Raw genomic sequence first — 16,698 nt, 5'->3', positions numbered from 1 at the left:
ACACCATAAAGCTGTTAGCCTATTTGTGATCTGGAGGTTTACAGTAATGCACTTCTGGGCCTAACCCTGAAAGGCATCTCTTATCTATTGTGCTAGGCTTCAATGCACCCATGCCAGAGACTTTTGAAGGGGGGCACAAAATAAAACCAGAAAGGGCTATTTTCTTAAGAGTCAAGAACCATGGGGATTATACTCACCTGGATAAGTATGCCAAGTTATAAAGGCATTTTCCACACCATCGTACTAAGGACACTACAGACTTTATAAACAAATCAGATTTAGCTATGCTGAGGACTATAGGCATGCCATCCCTAGGTACAGAAAACAGGAATCAAGGGAATGCCCAAATCACATACCTGTAATCAGAGACGGGATTGCAACATACAAATGACATAGAGGAACCTACCTCTTTTTCCTGTATGTAACTGGGAGAATGGGCAAGGACTGAGGATTCCCCTCAGTTTACCCCAACTACTTAATGAAGGCTGGAGGCCTGGCCTTATTGATTGCTGACAAGTAGGGAAGAACCTAAACCAGCAGAGTCCCACACCTGATCCGGTCTATTACAGCCTTGTAAAACTCCATTCTCTGGGACTAAGGACAATTCTAAGAAATTGTATTTATAAGAGGATTTATGCTTTAAGTTTGTTGAGGAACTAATTATATGCACCTGCAATAAGTTCATAAAAATCACTGAAAAAGTTTATGAAACTCCAAATAAAAGAAAAATTAATTATATACATGTGCCCCCAATACTGTTGAATTTCAGGCTTTTTGTGGTTCGTTTTTATGTATTTATATATGCTTTACGGAGACAATAATAGATATTCAGGTTGCTTTTCAGTTGCTTTATTTACTTTACAGTTTTTCCATGCAAATGGGCAACACTGTACTGTTGACAGAAACTCACACTGAGTGGGAAGGCAATCTCCAATTAGAAGTTGGCAACACAAGACCCACCTGGCACATGGAAATAACACAAGGCTCACCATAAACAGATCAGTAAAGGCATGTCAGGAAAATGCAAGGAAAAGGAATACATCGGGAATCACAGTATGAATCTCATGAAAATGGCTGAAGTCAAGGCATAAGGCAGAATTCATCATGATGATCATGGTGATTAGAGAGCTCCCCCATAAGAATACGCAGACAATTTCTCAACTGTAGCTCCCTAAGTTTCCTCCTGATTTCTCTCATCTCTTCCATGAACATTTCCATATCATCTCCATCTCCACCCAACCCATCATTAATCTGCCTATTGGGTATGGCCCATCGAAAGTTAGGGGCAAGTCGGCGAGCCTGTCCTCTTCGGTGGTGGTTGTTTGCTGCAGGCTGGTGGCCATCACCTCCTCCCAAAGGGCGGTCTTCCTGCCCATTCTGCAGGGGCTGCTCCATTTCTTCGTTTTCCTGGTGGATATTTGCCATGATGAGATTTTGTTTTCTGGTTGTTATTCTTTGAACACAAGTAAGACAGGGCAAGGAAAGAAACTGAATGCTTGGTGCACCGACCAGCAATATCCCGAGACTAACAACAAAAGTTTTCATTATTTTTTTTCCCCGACCTTAGAGTCTCCAGGCAACCTCTAGGGAGCCTCCATTTCGAGCCCCTCCCCCTAGCTCTCTCATTTCCCTTCTACCTCCAAAGCCCACCATTTTTTATTTCCCAGGATCCTTTCCCTGAGCTCCGCAGGCACCAAAATGGAGGACTGCGAATGAGAGTGGGGTGGGGTAGGGGCTCTCATTGGGGTCCCAGACGGGGCTTTCCGCACGCTCCTCCAGCCCCCTCCCCCACGCCCCCCCCCACAGTGCCCTGAACCGACCTGGGCCTATCCCTCGCCGCGGAGTCCTCCTCTCAATTCTCCTGCCAGACGCGCCGCCGCGACTCTCGGCTTGCAGACCTGCAGACAGGGTGGGATGGGAGCGACTCAGCGCGGAGATCAGTACCGCACCCCCTCCTCCGCCTGCACCCCCACTGCCCATCCTTTCCCGCCTCCCACAGCCACCAGCAGCCCGTCCCCTTCCAGGCTCTCCAGGGCTAGGTCTAGCAGTGGCCCCTGCCAGCCCGCCCAGCCGGCCCTTCCCCGAGACCCCCGCCATCCCCGCCCGCAAGCAGGGGCGCCCCTTCCCCGGGCGCAGCCGCGGTTCTCCTTGCCATGCACAAAGCCGCGGGGCCGCCGCGCCGTCCTGCAGCGCGCTCCGGCGCACCGGGAGGCTGTGGCCCTAGGGCCGCTGCGTGCGGGCCCCTTACCTGCGCCGCTCGCCCAGGGCCCGATGCCAGCCCGCCCTGCGCAGGGAAGCGCGGAGCTGGAGACCAGACGCAAGTGACGACTGCACCCAAGGCTGCGTCGCTCTGCAGCCCCGGGTCACGTGAGGGCCCCGCGTCACTGCCAAGCTAGCTCCCCTGCTCAGGAGGCCAGTGCGACAGGAGGCCCCGCCCCAGCTCCCCGCCGCGAGCAAGCACCTCAGGCCCCACCCGTCACTCATCCAGATCCTCGCCAATCTGAGTACCCACAAGTGGCCTCACCGTCTGGAGGTTGGACTTCTCCCTTCCCTGTTACCAGGGAGAGTAGGCACCATCCTCTCTCCCTCCCACTATAGCCAGGTCTTGGCTTTAGCCTTCATTGAGATTCCTCTCCACCTTAGCCAAATGTTTTCCCCGGGACCTCTCCCCACAAACACCCTGAAGTGGAGAATGGGGTAGATTGTGCATACTTCTCTTTATTTCCTCTTTTAAAAAAATCAGCATGCTTCAGAAAATTCGAAATTAAAAGGGTCACTTCTTTTTTGGAATGCTGGGGATAGAACCTCTAGCCTCATAATTGCTGAACAAGCAAGCTCTCTTCTGAGCTGTATTCCCAGACTGCTCCACCCCCTGCCACCACACACACTTTTTAAACTTAAAAAAAAAATGGAGACAGTGCTTGTCTATGTTGTTGGAGCTACACTTGAATTTTCAATCTTCCTGCAGCAGCCTTCCTTGTAGCTAAGGTTACAGGCCTGCTCTACCAAGCCTGGTGAATTTTCAGCTTTGAAAGAAATGTTTCATTCTGCAGAATGAAAAAAAAAAAAACTTGTTTATGTTAACCTGTGTGTGAGAGACAGAAAATATATTCTCTAGGTTTTGAATGGCTGTTTTGAAACATACTGTATTAGTCTGTTTCATTTTTTGTTTTAAGAAGGAGGGACTCTTGCTGAATACAGCTAATGCTTTGAAACTGATATGAAATAGTTTCTTCAGAGAGAAGGCATAATTTTATATGGTGTGTGTGTGTGTGTGTGTGTGTGTGTGTGTGTGTGTGTGTGTGTAGGGTCTCACTATGCAATCCTGGTTGGCCTGGCACTCACTATACTAAACAGGATGGCCTCAAACTTGGGGTGCTCTTTCCTGCCTCTGCCTCCTCCCTCTGCCTCCCAAGTGCTGGTGTTATGTGAGGTATCTGAGTCCATTGTCCTCAGGAAAAAGAGCCATTTTAATTTCTTGTTTTCCTCTCCAAACCTTCAAACTACTCTATAAATATTTCATGAGCTGAAAACTAGAAAATATCTAGAAGTTACTCCCCAAACCTTCTACTCTGATGTGAATATTGCAAAAAATATTAGAAATAAGCGAAGGATGGATGAAACAATGAAACTTATACTGAAAGTCATCCTAAATACAACTGTTTCTCTCACTCTGAAATCACTGGTTTTGGTTTTTGGTTATTTGCTTGTTTTGAGACAAAGTCTCATTCTGTGGCCCAGACAGGCCTGGAGTTGAAATCAGCTTCTGTTAAAAAATGATCACAGATAGAAGATAGATTTTTGAAAACATAGTATTGTTATTTACAATTTAATAACTGTTCATTATGACAGAAAGAAGCTGATTCTAGTTTGATCCTCAAACTTCTGTACTGTCTCTACCCTGATAAATGAGGTGGTTCACTGGAGAAGTAAAATGCAAATGCTTGGTGTGTTAAGGTTTGGGAGCCATATATCACTTATAAAATTAAGAGTTTGGAGATGTTAGGATATAGCTCCCAAATCTCAAATTGCAAAATCATAGCCAGTAATTACCTTTTAAAGTAATTCTAGAGATTTCTGGACTCTGTCTCACAGGTAACAACTCTTCCTTTTTAAAAATAAAAAGTTTAGACAAACTGATCAATTTGAACAAAGAATGATTCACAAACCAGAAAGCCAGAACAGGTTCAAAGATGCTGTTCTTCAACATGGTCACGCCACATGTTTTGGACAGAAAATGGACATGTACAGAAAACAGAGTTGAGGCAGAGACAGCTTGATTGATTACAGCTTAGTGCTTGCTTTTTTTTTTTTTTTAAGTGTAGTGCACTGGAAAGTTTTTTGTCAACTTGATACAAACCAGAGTCACCTGGAAAGAGGGGACCTCAATTTAGGAATTGTCTCCATCAAATTGGACTGTAGGCAAACCTGAGGTCATTTTCTTGTTTATTGATTGGTGTTCAAGGACCACCCCAGCCAATTGTGGGCAGTGTTACCCCTGGGCAGGTGGTCCTAGGTTATATAAGAAAGCAGACGAGAAAACTATGAAAAGCAGCCAGTGAACAGCAGTCCTTCATGGTCTCGCCTTCAGTTCTTACCTTGGCTTAGCTCAGAGTTGGGTTATAACCTGTGAGTCAAATAAACCATTCTCTCCCCGGAGTTGCTTTGAGTCATGATGTTTACCACAGGAACAAAATACAAGTGAGAACATAGGGTCAGAACAGTTACTCCCTAGCTACTGATTGAAGGTGGAATGCTGTGAATGGTTGAGACTGAGCTATTTGTTAGAAAAGTATACTCCAACAGGCTTTCATTTAACCTTTTTCTTAAGTTACCTTGTAGTTTCTTGTGTAATTGGTCAAGTATAGAGCCATCTTTAGGCTGAATTTTGTTTAATTTAACATCATACAGACTGCTCTGTTAATAATATTGACTGGAAAGATGCAGAATAGAAGCATGAGCTGGGATATCAGACAAATCTGGGTTCAGATTCGGTCTGCTAAAGTAATGATGAGTAACTCTAAGTCAATTACTTATTAATATTTTGTGCTTCCACAGTGAAACAGGGATTGTTAGAAGAATATGGTTACATATAATAAGAATTCACCACCAGAGCCTAGCAAATTGCTGATGAAATTGACTCATTTTTTACTACCATTAAGTTGTTTCTAGCAATATTTTAAGAGTATCAGTTTGTGATGCTTTACTTAGATATATTAACTTGTGAAATCCACATGTCTATTTTGCATAGTTAGTGGTTTACAGTATTTTTTGTACAAAGTAGGTGATATATTTGATAAATGAATGCATCCATACTTAATGTAATTGTTGTTGATGATGTTGTTCTGAAGGCTATAGTACAAAGTAGGAAAAAAAATAAATTATATTGAAAGAATATTTGATAAATGAATGCATCCATACTTAAGGTAATTGTTGTTGATGATGTTGTTCTGAAGGCTATAGTACAAAGTAGGAAAAAAAATAAATTATATTGAAAGAATTCCATGAAAGTAGAGGAATTGTGTGGCATAACAATTGAATATGAAGTTTTTCAAGTGGATTTTTATTTCTTTCAGTGGGTGCATGGTTGAACATTGTCCTTTTGATCCAGCTTGGATAAGTCTTTTGTTTGCAATCACCTAATTTTTCTTGAACAAAAACATACATTTGTATATACTTCCATCAAAATTTATATATGAGATTAGTTATAATAGAGCAATGGCTTTTTTCTTTTTCTTTTTTTTTCTTTCTTCCTTTTTGGTTTTTCGAGACAAGGTTTCCCTGTGTAACAGAAAGAAAACTGAAAAGATGTTACGGTGGTGTGGTGTGGAAAGGTGTAGAAAGGGCCAGGATTGCTTTTCTTCTAAAGTTTCCAGTTCTGAAGAGATAAGAAAAACAAATCCCAGCATGCCGGCAGGGTCCAAAGTGGAAGCTGAAGAGACAAAAGTTTGAGATACAGAGTTGCAAAGTAGGACAAAAAGAGATACATGTTATAGTAATGTTAATATAAAAGTTACATGTATGATACTGCCCAGTCTTCAGAGATGCCAGCAAAACCTGAGAGGTTGTTCTGGTGCGAGCCCTGCCATTGGAATCTATAGGAATCTAGCCTGAGTCTCAATGGTGATGAATTACATTGGAGTAGCACTTACATGAGAGATTAATTACATGGCACTCACCCTAGATATTTGATGAAGAGACGTATTTTTGTTTTCTGAGTGATGAAGATTGAACCTAGTGCCGTAAACAAGCTGGGTAAGTACTCTGTCACTGAAGTACATTCCCAGAGCTAAGACTTGTCTTTTTATCCCTCTTCTGCAAGCTTTTACACCACTAAACCAGCACACAAACGAACAGAAAGAGAACGGTTAGACAATAGAACACCTTGGTCTCACACATCCCATACCCAGGAGCCACCATTCTAAAGGTCCTGAAGGGGTTAGGAGGACTTGCAATACAAAGTGTGGTTGATTGCTCAAACCAAAAGGAGCCCAATATTCAACTGTCTGACTGAGCCTATTTTAATAACAATAGTTGAAAGTTGAAGAGCTAGACTAATATATAGTTTAGCCCATACCCACTGGGAAAACAGTGGCAAAAGCACGTCATTGATTCACTGTTTTTGTTGTTGTTTTTTTTTTTTTTTTCTCATGATTTCACCTGCACTTGGTAAGATCCTTCAATCACATTCTGGAGCTATCAAGCTAATATCCAGTCCAAGGAGGCTTCTTTTTGCTGAAATCTCCGGGGTTTGTTTTGTTTTGTTTTGTTTTTTTCTCCACTGCTGGAGATTGAATCCATGTGTGCCTGCTAGGGAAGGGCTCTAACCTTTGAGATATGGCCTGTCTTTCTTTGTCTGCTTGTTTGTTTTTGAGACAATGATTCACTATGTAACTCACACATATTTGGCTGGAGTGCATCCAGTTGGACTGTGTTAATTACTCTATTTGCTTCTCATTACGTTCTCCTAGTTGAATACTCGGCTTGGGAGAAGGCTCTGAGCACTGGAGGCTCTGTGGGTATAGGTATCCTGCTCTTGTTTATATGTTTCTCTGCAGCTTCCCGGTGCTTCATTGCTACACTCTCCTCGAGCTTTGCTCTTTTCAGCATCATTGAAACACCTATTACAAACTGAAACTGGGTGTCAAGAATGTAGGAACGCATGCTCCCTCAGGCTTCCCATAAGGTATGCCCATTACAAAGTTGATGCTAAGACTTATGGAATAAAGAATGGACCTAATGAAAGTATCTCTGTAAGAATTTGGATCATTTGAAAGATATTTAATTGAAGAATGTTGTCTGAAATAATGGGGGAGGGAGAGAGCTGTTGAGCTTGGTTATCTGAATGTAAAACCAACAAATATCCAACTTCTATCATCTCTTGGAGAGCAGCAGTAAAATATTTTATTTCAAGGACTACAGCAGATGCATACATTGTGACAAGGAAGTCTTACAGTCACTATTTAGAGTAGTTTAGGACTTTACTGGAAGAGATCATTTCCATGTAGTATCCTAAACTGATGACCTGTACTAAAGTGTGTGTGTGTGTGTGTGTGTGTGTGTGTGTGTGTGTGTGTGTGTATTCCTTTGACCCTTCAAGCCTGTGGTAGTCATATTCCTCCTCCCCCTTGAACCTTGGGATAAACTCAGTGGCATATCAGAGACCTCATACATAGACCAGGGATGTAGCTCAGTGGCAGAGCACTTGTCATCATTCATGAAACTCTGGGTTTGCTGGGGGAAAAAATAGAAAATTCATGCATAGATATCTATGAAGTTACTTTCTCTTGACTACCCAAGCTTAACTATTTCCCATATAAGTTCTGTTGCTAATATCTAAGGGAACAAAGAACACCAGTTTACCTTAAAGGATATAGAAAATTATGAGACAAGTATTTGAGCCACAGGCACTATGATTTGAATTAAATGCCATCAAATGATATGTAAAAGTTCCCATCCTGGCCAGGCGGTGGTGGCGCACGCCTTTAATCCCAGCACTTGGGAGGCAGAGGCAGGCGGATCTCTGTGAGTTCGAGGCCAGCCTGGACTACAGAGTGAGTTCCAAGAAAGGCACAAAGCTACACAGAGAAAACCTGTCTCAAAAAACCAAAAAAAAAAAAGTCCCCATCCTTGTTACCTGTGAATGTGATTGTGTTTGGGAAAAAAGTTTTAGATGTAATCAAGTTGAGATGGTACCATCTACAAAGATTTTAATCCAGTGTGGCCAATGTCTTTGTTCAGCAGATGAAAACACAGAGTAAGGACAGAGGTAAAGATTTGAGTGAGGCAGTTTCAAGCCAAAGAATGCCAAGGACTGACAGCCACAGCTAGAAATTAGGAAAATGCAAAGAAAGATCCAGCGGGATTTGGATTCTCTGAGGAAGTATAATTCTCCTGCCTCTTTGATTTTGCATTTTGACTATCCAGAATTCTGAGAGCACACACATTTCTGTTTTAAGCCTCTTTTGGTGCTTTGGTATAAAAGCTCTGTGAAACTAATAATATATGAATGCAAAAGAAAGATATCATCAATTATATTTAAAGGAAAGATGCACATAACAAATAAACATGAGTAATGAATGGGTGAGAGGGATGCAATGCCTGTAATACTAGCACTTGGACGGCAGGGGCAGGAGAATTGCTCCAAGTTTGAGGCCATTTCGGTCTCTATAACAAGTTGTGACCCACTCAGGTCTCATAACAGGATACTATCTCATTGCAAAAGAAAATAGACACAGAGAGACTACTTTTTGAAGACAATAAGTAGTTTTTTAAAAGAAATATGACTATACAATAATCTTTTTATCATCTTAAACAGATAAGAGCTGAGGATCTATCCTATGCTAGTTATGCTCTTAAGCAACAGAGGGTAGAAAGCACAGGTAGGCGGCATACTCAAAGAACTTCTATTGTGATGGTACAAATAGAAAACAAACAGGTAAGCAGACGATGGGATAATTTTAGACAGTTATAAGGTCTAAGAGAACAGAGAGTTGAAATAAAGGGTGACTGGGAGAAAGCAGCTAAGAGTACATTGGGCATTCTCATAAATACTGGTTACTGCGCATTTTTTTTTTTAACAACTGAATCCTGGGGTACTGATTAAGGTAGAGAACAAAGCCCCCAGATATTAACATTTTTTTTTTTTTGCTTGCCACAGTCCAAAATTGTGCAAGGTAAACGATAGTTATCTGAAGTCAAGCCTGTGGGGCCCTTACCTTGGGCAGCATCTTTAAGGGCAGGCATAATTGGAGCTGAAGAACCATTCTCCAGACATAAAATAGGACATGTCTCTTACAGTGCTTTCCCTCTTTGTAGAGTAGCGGGGCCCTGTTAGTTTAGAACTCCACCGAGGGAAGTTCTTTCCCAGTGCCTTGGTTTTCTGTAGACTGTATGCAACATTTCCCTTTAAAATCTTCTCGTTAGAGCCAGACAGTGGTGGTGCATGCCTTTAGTCCCAGCACTCGGGAACTTACAAGGCCAGCCTGGGCTACAGAGTGAGTTCCAGGAAAGGTGCAAAGCTACACAGAGAAACCCTGTCTTAGAAAACCAAAAAAAAAAAAAAAAAAAAAAAAAAAATCCTCTCATTAGCCTGGGTTCTCTTGGGACAATCAGTTGTAATCTGCCTGAGGAATTATATCTTTCCCCAGGACTAAAGCTATTATAGTAGCCAGGTGTGGTCCAGGTGTGTCCCATTACCTGTATCTTTTCCCTTGGGCCTTTTGGTTGTCTCTGTTTTCTGTTTGCCTACTTCCATGCTTTCCTTCTAGCATCTGGAACGTGCGGCCTGGTGAAACAAGCAAGTAGTAATATCTCACCTTGGGGTTCTTGTCTTTAATGACAGTAATTTTGACCACATGCACACCATCTTTAAGTTTTTAAAGTGTCACATATCATAAACTTCTTATAATTTTCGCAGAGCTCCTACAGTATGGTTAAGCTTCTTAGTTTAAACTTTAAAGAAGAACATGTGGAGGTCAGAGGACAACTTGCAAAAGTCACTGCTCTCCCTCCAAAGTGTGAGTCCAGAGATGAAGCGCATGTCTCTCAGCATGGCAATGGGCACCATTATCAGATGAGCCATCTTCCTGGTCTTTAGTCTCAATTTTAAAAAAGAAATATTTTATTTTGTGACAAAACTATCTAAAACCTATTCTTGTCTAGAAGCATTTGCTTTTTTCTCTTTAATCTACCTTTACCCCAAATGTCTTACACCTAAAACTTTCTGTATCTCTTTTCTTATTTGATGATTCTTTTCAGTTTTATTTTCTTTAGAAAACATTTTTTTCTTGATAAAACAAATTTATATTTTAGTGACTCATAGGAAGCTGTATATGAAATGCAGCAAAATCACATTAACAGTCCTGAAAACATTTTGAACAACAAATTTAAATTAACCAATTTGTTTGAGATTTAAGTCCTATTGTAATAGGTACTTAGAAACTGATCTTTTAAAAATTTGTTGTTATTATTATTATTATTATTATTATTAGTAGTAGTAGTAGTAGTAGTAGTAGTACTATAGGCCTTTTTCCCTGAATGTATGTCTATGTACCACGTGAAAGCCTGTTTCCTGAGGAGCCAAGAAGAGGGCATTGGATTCCCTAGAACTGTAATTTCAGGTGGTTGTGAGTCACCATGTAGGTGCGGGGACTTAAACCTGGGTCCCCTGGGAGAGTGCCATGCTCTTAACCAGTGAGCTATCTCTCCAACCTCTGCATTTTTAAAAAAGCATTCATGTCTCATTTGAGCTTATAAGGCAACCAAAAAACTAAAGCATTTCTGCCTTCATTTTATCTCTGTTTTCCTTTGTGTGGTGTCCTTACTTTTGTAGGTAAGCATATTAATTACCCGAGGAGAGTTGAAAGCACAGAGAAAGGCCCTATTTCCAGTCCTTGGAACACCAAGCCTAGCACCCCAGCTAAGTGCAGGGTTGCACTGGGAAGCAGGAACAATCATCTGTTGAAAACTAATCCATCCAGCTCAGCAACAGGGACTTCTTGGACCATCTAGAATCAGAATTAAGACAGTTGTCAACCAGATAACACCCTAACCAGAACTGTCTAATTATGTATACCGCTTGCTTTTGTTTTAAAATTTTAATTTAAGATTCATGTTAATACCACCAACACTGGACCTGGGGCCACATTGATTGCATATTCTCTCTGTCCCTGGCAATTACTCTTCTCTTTAACCGGTATATTGGGACAAGTGATCAAGCATAACTGGTTGGGGCTAATGGAGCTTTTTGTAACCTTAAACTCATAAGTGCATGTGAACGATACATACATAGTCATGCATAATGACAGTTTTTAAAGACTAATATTTTTAGCTTTCATTTAGAGATATCACTAGTTAGTTTTAAGTTAAATCATTGGTCTAAGTGTTTATTTGATAGCATTGAGCAATTCTTAATCCCAAACCATACCATAATACCATACCACACCATACCATACCATAGTATGACTTTCTTTAAATGATAGAAAACTTACATCTTACAGCCTTTAACTTGATCACTAGTAAGGCTCAGCAGATATGCAGTAAAATCAAAAAGTCAAAACATGAACCTAGGCATTCAGATTTCAAGCAATATCTTTTCTATTTTAAGAACTAAATAAAAGAAAAGAAGTGACTGTACAGACAAAAATGCCTTTCTCTGTGTCATTTGAAGCCAAAGCATCCTACTTTCTCATTTATAGTGAAGCCAAACTATATTTTTTGGTGCTTGTTTGTATATCTGAAAGAAAGAGATAAAAGATATATAGGTTTCTGGATGAGGAATAATCCACCCATCCAGTGCAAGTCTGGAATATATCCCTGCCTGGATCAAACAACAACAACCACTGACAGGCTTTGGCTCAAAATGTGGTCCTCACTTGTTCTCTAGTGGCTACTTTTCCCTTAGAGGGATTTTTTTCATGGCTTAAAAACCACTGTTCCATCCAGTGTAGTTTAAAGAAATAGACGTGAACAGCAGCTAGGATTTCAACCTCTCATAAAATGAAGACATGTGAAGCCTAAATTCACCTAGTTGGGCCTTGAGCTGTTTGCACAGTATTGAGGGAAAGCTGTTAGACTTCTTCATAATTTAAGCTGAGGACTGGTAAGACTGCATTCAGGAGTCAAAGTTCCCCTTCCCTAAGGCAATCTTCTTCACAGAGTACCTAATATAGGAAAACCAGCAAGCCCCTTTAGGAGACAGCTGAAGGAAAGAAAACAGTGCCTTTAGAATTTTGAGGTCAGCAAATTATAGAAGTGGCCATTTCTAATGTGTTTTGCACCTGGCATATGAGACTTTGAGGAGTAGTTTTTCCATGTGTTTTATTCAGGCTTGTCTTAAATATTCACAGGAGTGTGAGGGGGGGCTCAAGACTCTGGGTGATCTACTTTCATGGCTGTCTTCTGAACAATAGAACTGGGGATTTCTGGCAAGAAAAACAACAGCAAAGATAAGATGCAAGCCATGCATAGCTGATGGGCAGATGGGCCAAGTGACAGTCAGGGAAATTCATGAAGAATGCTCCAGATGGATCATGGACTCCGTGATATCAGCAGCGAAGGGAAGGAGACAGGATTCCACGTTGCCACCCCCAAAAGTCGAAGAAGTTTTTTTCTGATCTTTTAGGGACTTCAGCTCAGGCTGAACTGTGACTCAAGTCTTCCGTGCAAGAAAGTGTGAGTGTGCTTCCCAAGGAAAAGCAGAAGAAAGTGAGACATACCCATGTGTACCTATCGGCTCCTCAAGGAGAGTCATAATGAACTGTCTTAACACTAGTCATAGATACCATTTTGGTGGCTCTCAAGTTACAGTTCAAAAAGTTAGTGAAAAACATTTTTCTCTTTTCTTTCTTTTTGGTAAGTAAAATTATAAAATGACCCAGGAGGTACTTTTTTTTCTTTTTGGCTTTTGCTGTTGTTTTTGTTTTTCAAGACAGAGTTTCTCTGTAACAGCTCTAGCTGTCCTGAAACTCGCTTTGTAGACTAGGCTGGCCTCACAGAGATCTGCCTTCCTCAGCCTCCCAAGTGCTGAGATTAAAGTTGTCCACTACCACACCTGGCCAGGAGGTGCCTTTGATGGAATTTTAATTAATAAAATAACACCAGGAAGGGAGGGAGCTGCAAAGATGGCTTAGTGGTTAAGAGCACTGCTCTTCCAGAGGACCCGGGTTCAATTCCCAGCCCCCAAATGGCAGCTCACAACTGTCTGTAACTCCAGTTCCAGGGGACCTGACACCCTCCACACAGACATACAGGCAGGCATGTAAAATAAAAAAAAAATAAATACCAGGATGGGAGGGGCAAAGAGATGGATAAAGGTACTTATTTACAAGCCTGATGACCTGAGTTGGATCCCTGGAGCCTACACAGTGGGTGGTCAGTGAGAATCAACTCTGACCTCCACATGTGCTCCATTGCGTGTAGACACACACACACACACACACACACACACACACACACACACACACCCCAAAACAAACAAAGTACAAACAGGCTAGAGAGATGGCTCAGCTACTAAGAGCAAGAATTTGAAGGCCAAAGGTCTGAACACCCATGTCTGGCCTGTTCCTGGGGAATCTGATGCCCTCTTCTGGCCTCAGAGGGCACTGCACTCATGTGCACATAATTAACTATACACATAAATAAAAATATAATCTTAAAAAAATTGTAAACACAAACACATCAGGACTAAGTAAGATTTAGCATGAAATTTCTGGTGAGAATCCTAGAAAATTACCGGTTTTATATCTGGGAACAGAGGAGGCCATAAACAGTTGTAAATTGTGCTGGAATTCTTGCTTATCTGCTGGCTAAAAAGCTTTTCTCCCTTTTCCTGTCCCCCAAATTTCCCTTGTCTTTCTATCCTGCTTCAGTATCTTTTGAAATTGCACATACACAATATAGGTTACACATGCACACAATGCATATTTTCTCACATAACAACCTCAGGTATTATTAATATTTCCCTGAATGTGAATCATTTACAATGAGCTCATCCAGAAAAATTCACATTTAAAAAATTAACTTTGTAAAAAAAAATGTCAATTACCCTATTTATTTCCATTTGTGGAGGTCAAATGACAACTTGAAGGAACTGGTTCTTTTCTTAAATGGCTTTACCTGCTGAGCCATCTCACTGGCCCAATAAATTCACAATTTTTTAAACAAACTTTTCAATTGGACTGCTATGTTGGAAGAACTATTTGACAGTTCTGGTGCTTGGTGAGGCCCTGGCATCCAGTGGACCCTATTACTTTGAGTTTTATAACTAGCAAGGTGAGTTTTATAACTAGCAAGGTGAGAAGTACCATATATGTGAGTGAAGGCTAATAAGCAAGAATGTGTTTGATTTGGAGAGCACATGTCCCACTAAAATGAGATGGTTTCTGCACACCTTGGGTCAACTGTCCTGAGGAAATCCAGGCCCAAGGTTGTGAAATATCCATCTAGAGATATCAGAAATATCAAAGTTTATGTGAAATTCATGTTATGAATTTATAACTATGCATTCATTTTCTTATCTTTTCATATACTTTTTAACTCTATTTCTTTGAAACAATCTCATGATCCTCCTGCCTCATGAAACATACTCATGATCCTCTGCTTCAGTTTGCCAAGTGCTGAAAATACAGATGTGCATTGCCGTGTTGGCTACCCCAAACTCTGATTGATTTGATTATAAATAGGAATTATGAATGTGATGTGTGTGGTGGTTTAAATGAGATGTCCTTCATAAGTCTCAGGCATTTGAAGACTTGGTTCCTAATGATGGCTATGGGGGAGAGGATTAGGAGATGTGGTCTTGCTGGAGAAAGTATGTTACTGGGGGTGGACTTTGAGGTTTCAAAAGACTTAGGCCATTTCAAGTTAGCGCTCTCTGTTTCCTGTTTGTGGATTGATTTGTGAGCTTTCAGCTGCTGCAGCCACCTCATGCCTGACTGTCTATCTGCTGCACTGCCCTGCTCCCAGCCATGATGGCCATGAGCTCTTATCCCTCTTATACGCCCCCAATAAACTCTTCCTTCTTTAAGTTGCCTTGGTCATGGGGTTTTATCACAGCAGTCAGAAATACAGGAACAGTAACATATCAGGCATGTGCTATTTTTGTTGTTTTTGTGTGTTGTTGAATGACAGGTGACTCTACCAGTGACCTACAGTGTCTGGAACCATAGAGTGAATAGTTCAGTTTAGACTAACTTGAATGTCTGTAGATGACACAAATAGCCTGATGCTGGAACTAAGATGGCCAAAAGACAGAGAATTCACAGGTAGCATATCCAACATGGTTAAATCAGCATTTCAACAGCAAAAGTTCCTTGTGTATAAGGTGGAATTTACATGGCCTTTTATGATCTGGCCTTGGAAGTCCCACTGTGATCAATCAATACAAGCAGTCATAAGACCTTTCCCAAGATTCAAGTAGATGGAATTTAAATATCACCTCATTCAAGGGAAGTGCTCAATAATTCTAGCCATGTTTAAAAGCTGTCATACCACTTACTGTTATAAACCTCTTACCATCCATTTCTTGGCCTCCTGCTAGGCAATAGTCAATATGTTAGTAACACTGTTTGAGTATAATGGTTAGGTGCAAATAACATTGACTATGACCTAGAATAAAAATCACTACAGCTTTGTTCCATTCATATCATTGCTACATGAAGGATTTCTAAAGCATTTAAAAATGATTAGCATAGTCACAAATACTCATTTGTGAACTGATTGTGAACTAATGTGTAAAGTCACTACAGTGGGTTGGAAGAGGAGAGTAAAATAAACCATGAGTCCAAAAATGTAAATTAATCTATCATTTTAAAATGAACACTGGTTTGTATAGCTTCATTTTCTGGGCTTTCACCTAGTTTTAGATTTGTAGAGTAGAAAGTTATGGTCTAAGGTCTTATTCTTTCATAGACACTGTATCATGAAAACCAAACTAACCTTAGAAATAATCTAGTCCAAGAGCTTTACTTTACGAATTGGGAAATAGAGACCCAGACAAATTTGAATGTTTTCTCAGGTTGTCAAAAAGGGTAACAGCAGGGCCAGGGAGATGGATCAGCAAGGGAAAGTGCTTGCTATGCAAGCCTGACCATCTGAATTTGATCCCTGAAACCCACAGAACTCACGGAAAAAAAATATTTATAGTCCTAGCATCCCTACGCAAAATAGGAGGTAGAGACAGGAACACACAGTGAAGCAGCAAAAACAAACCTGCCCCTGGGTTTGATCTCTAGAATCACAAAAAATTAACTCATTTAAAAGGTCTTATAAAATAGCAAATACAGGGCCTGAAGAGATGGCAGGGCATTTAAGAGCACTGGCTATTCTTCCAGAGGACCCAGGTTCAATTCCCAGCACCCACATGGTGGCGCATAATTAACTGTAACTCCAGTTCTAGGGTATCTGACACCCTCATACAGACACACATGCAGGCAAAACACCAATGAACACAAAATAAAATAAAATAGCATATACAAACTAACCTATTTTTCTTACAAATACATAGTAATGAAAAATAAAAGAGATAAGAAAATATTGCTATATGTGAAGCATTATTGTATGTACCTTAATGGTTACATTTTATCCTTTCAACAGTCCTAGGAAGTAGGTGCTAATGGTACCCTCAATTTTACAAACAACAGAACTGCATGATGGTGAAGCTAAGCAACAGATAAGAAGCAACAAAATAGGAATTCA

The 16,698-nt window shown here is 40.8% G+C and overlaps 1 protein-coding gene across 2 annotated transcripts; it reads right to left on the bottom strand.

The window, feature by feature from the left end:
* Positions 1–832: 832 nt before the first annotated feature.
* Bex3 (brain expressed X-linked 3) lies at positions 833–2,389 on the bottom strand. 2 transcript variants are annotated; one of them, XM_028858243.2, is made up of 3 exons: positions 2,249–2,389; positions 1,821–1,898; positions 833–1,453 (listed from the first exon to the last, which is right to left on the bottom strand). In XM_028858243.2, exon 3 carries the CDS (start codon positions 1,423–1,425, stop codon positions 1,081–1,083), a length of 345 nt encoding a protein of 114 aa, XP_028714076.1. In that variant the 5' UTR covers positions 1,426–1,453; positions 1,821–1,898; positions 2,249–2,389; the 3' UTR covers positions 833–1,080. The 2 variants fall into 2 exon arrangements, with proteins under 2 accessions (XP_028714076.1, XP_028714077.1); XM_028858244.2 differs by having other exon boundaries at positions 833–1,407.
* Between the last annotated feature and the right edge of the window lie 14,309 nt (positions 2,390–16,698).

Source organism: Peromyscus leucopus, chromosome X (genome assembly GCF_004664715.2).
Source record: "Peromyscus leucopus breed LL Stock chromosome X, UCI_PerLeu_2.1, whole genome shotgun sequence".
NCBI lineage: Eukaryota > Metazoa > Chordata > Mammalia > Rodentia > Cricetidae > Peromyscus > Peromyscus leucopus.
Note: the sequence above shows the minus strand (reverse complement) of the source record. Positions and strands in the feature narration are given on the sequence as shown.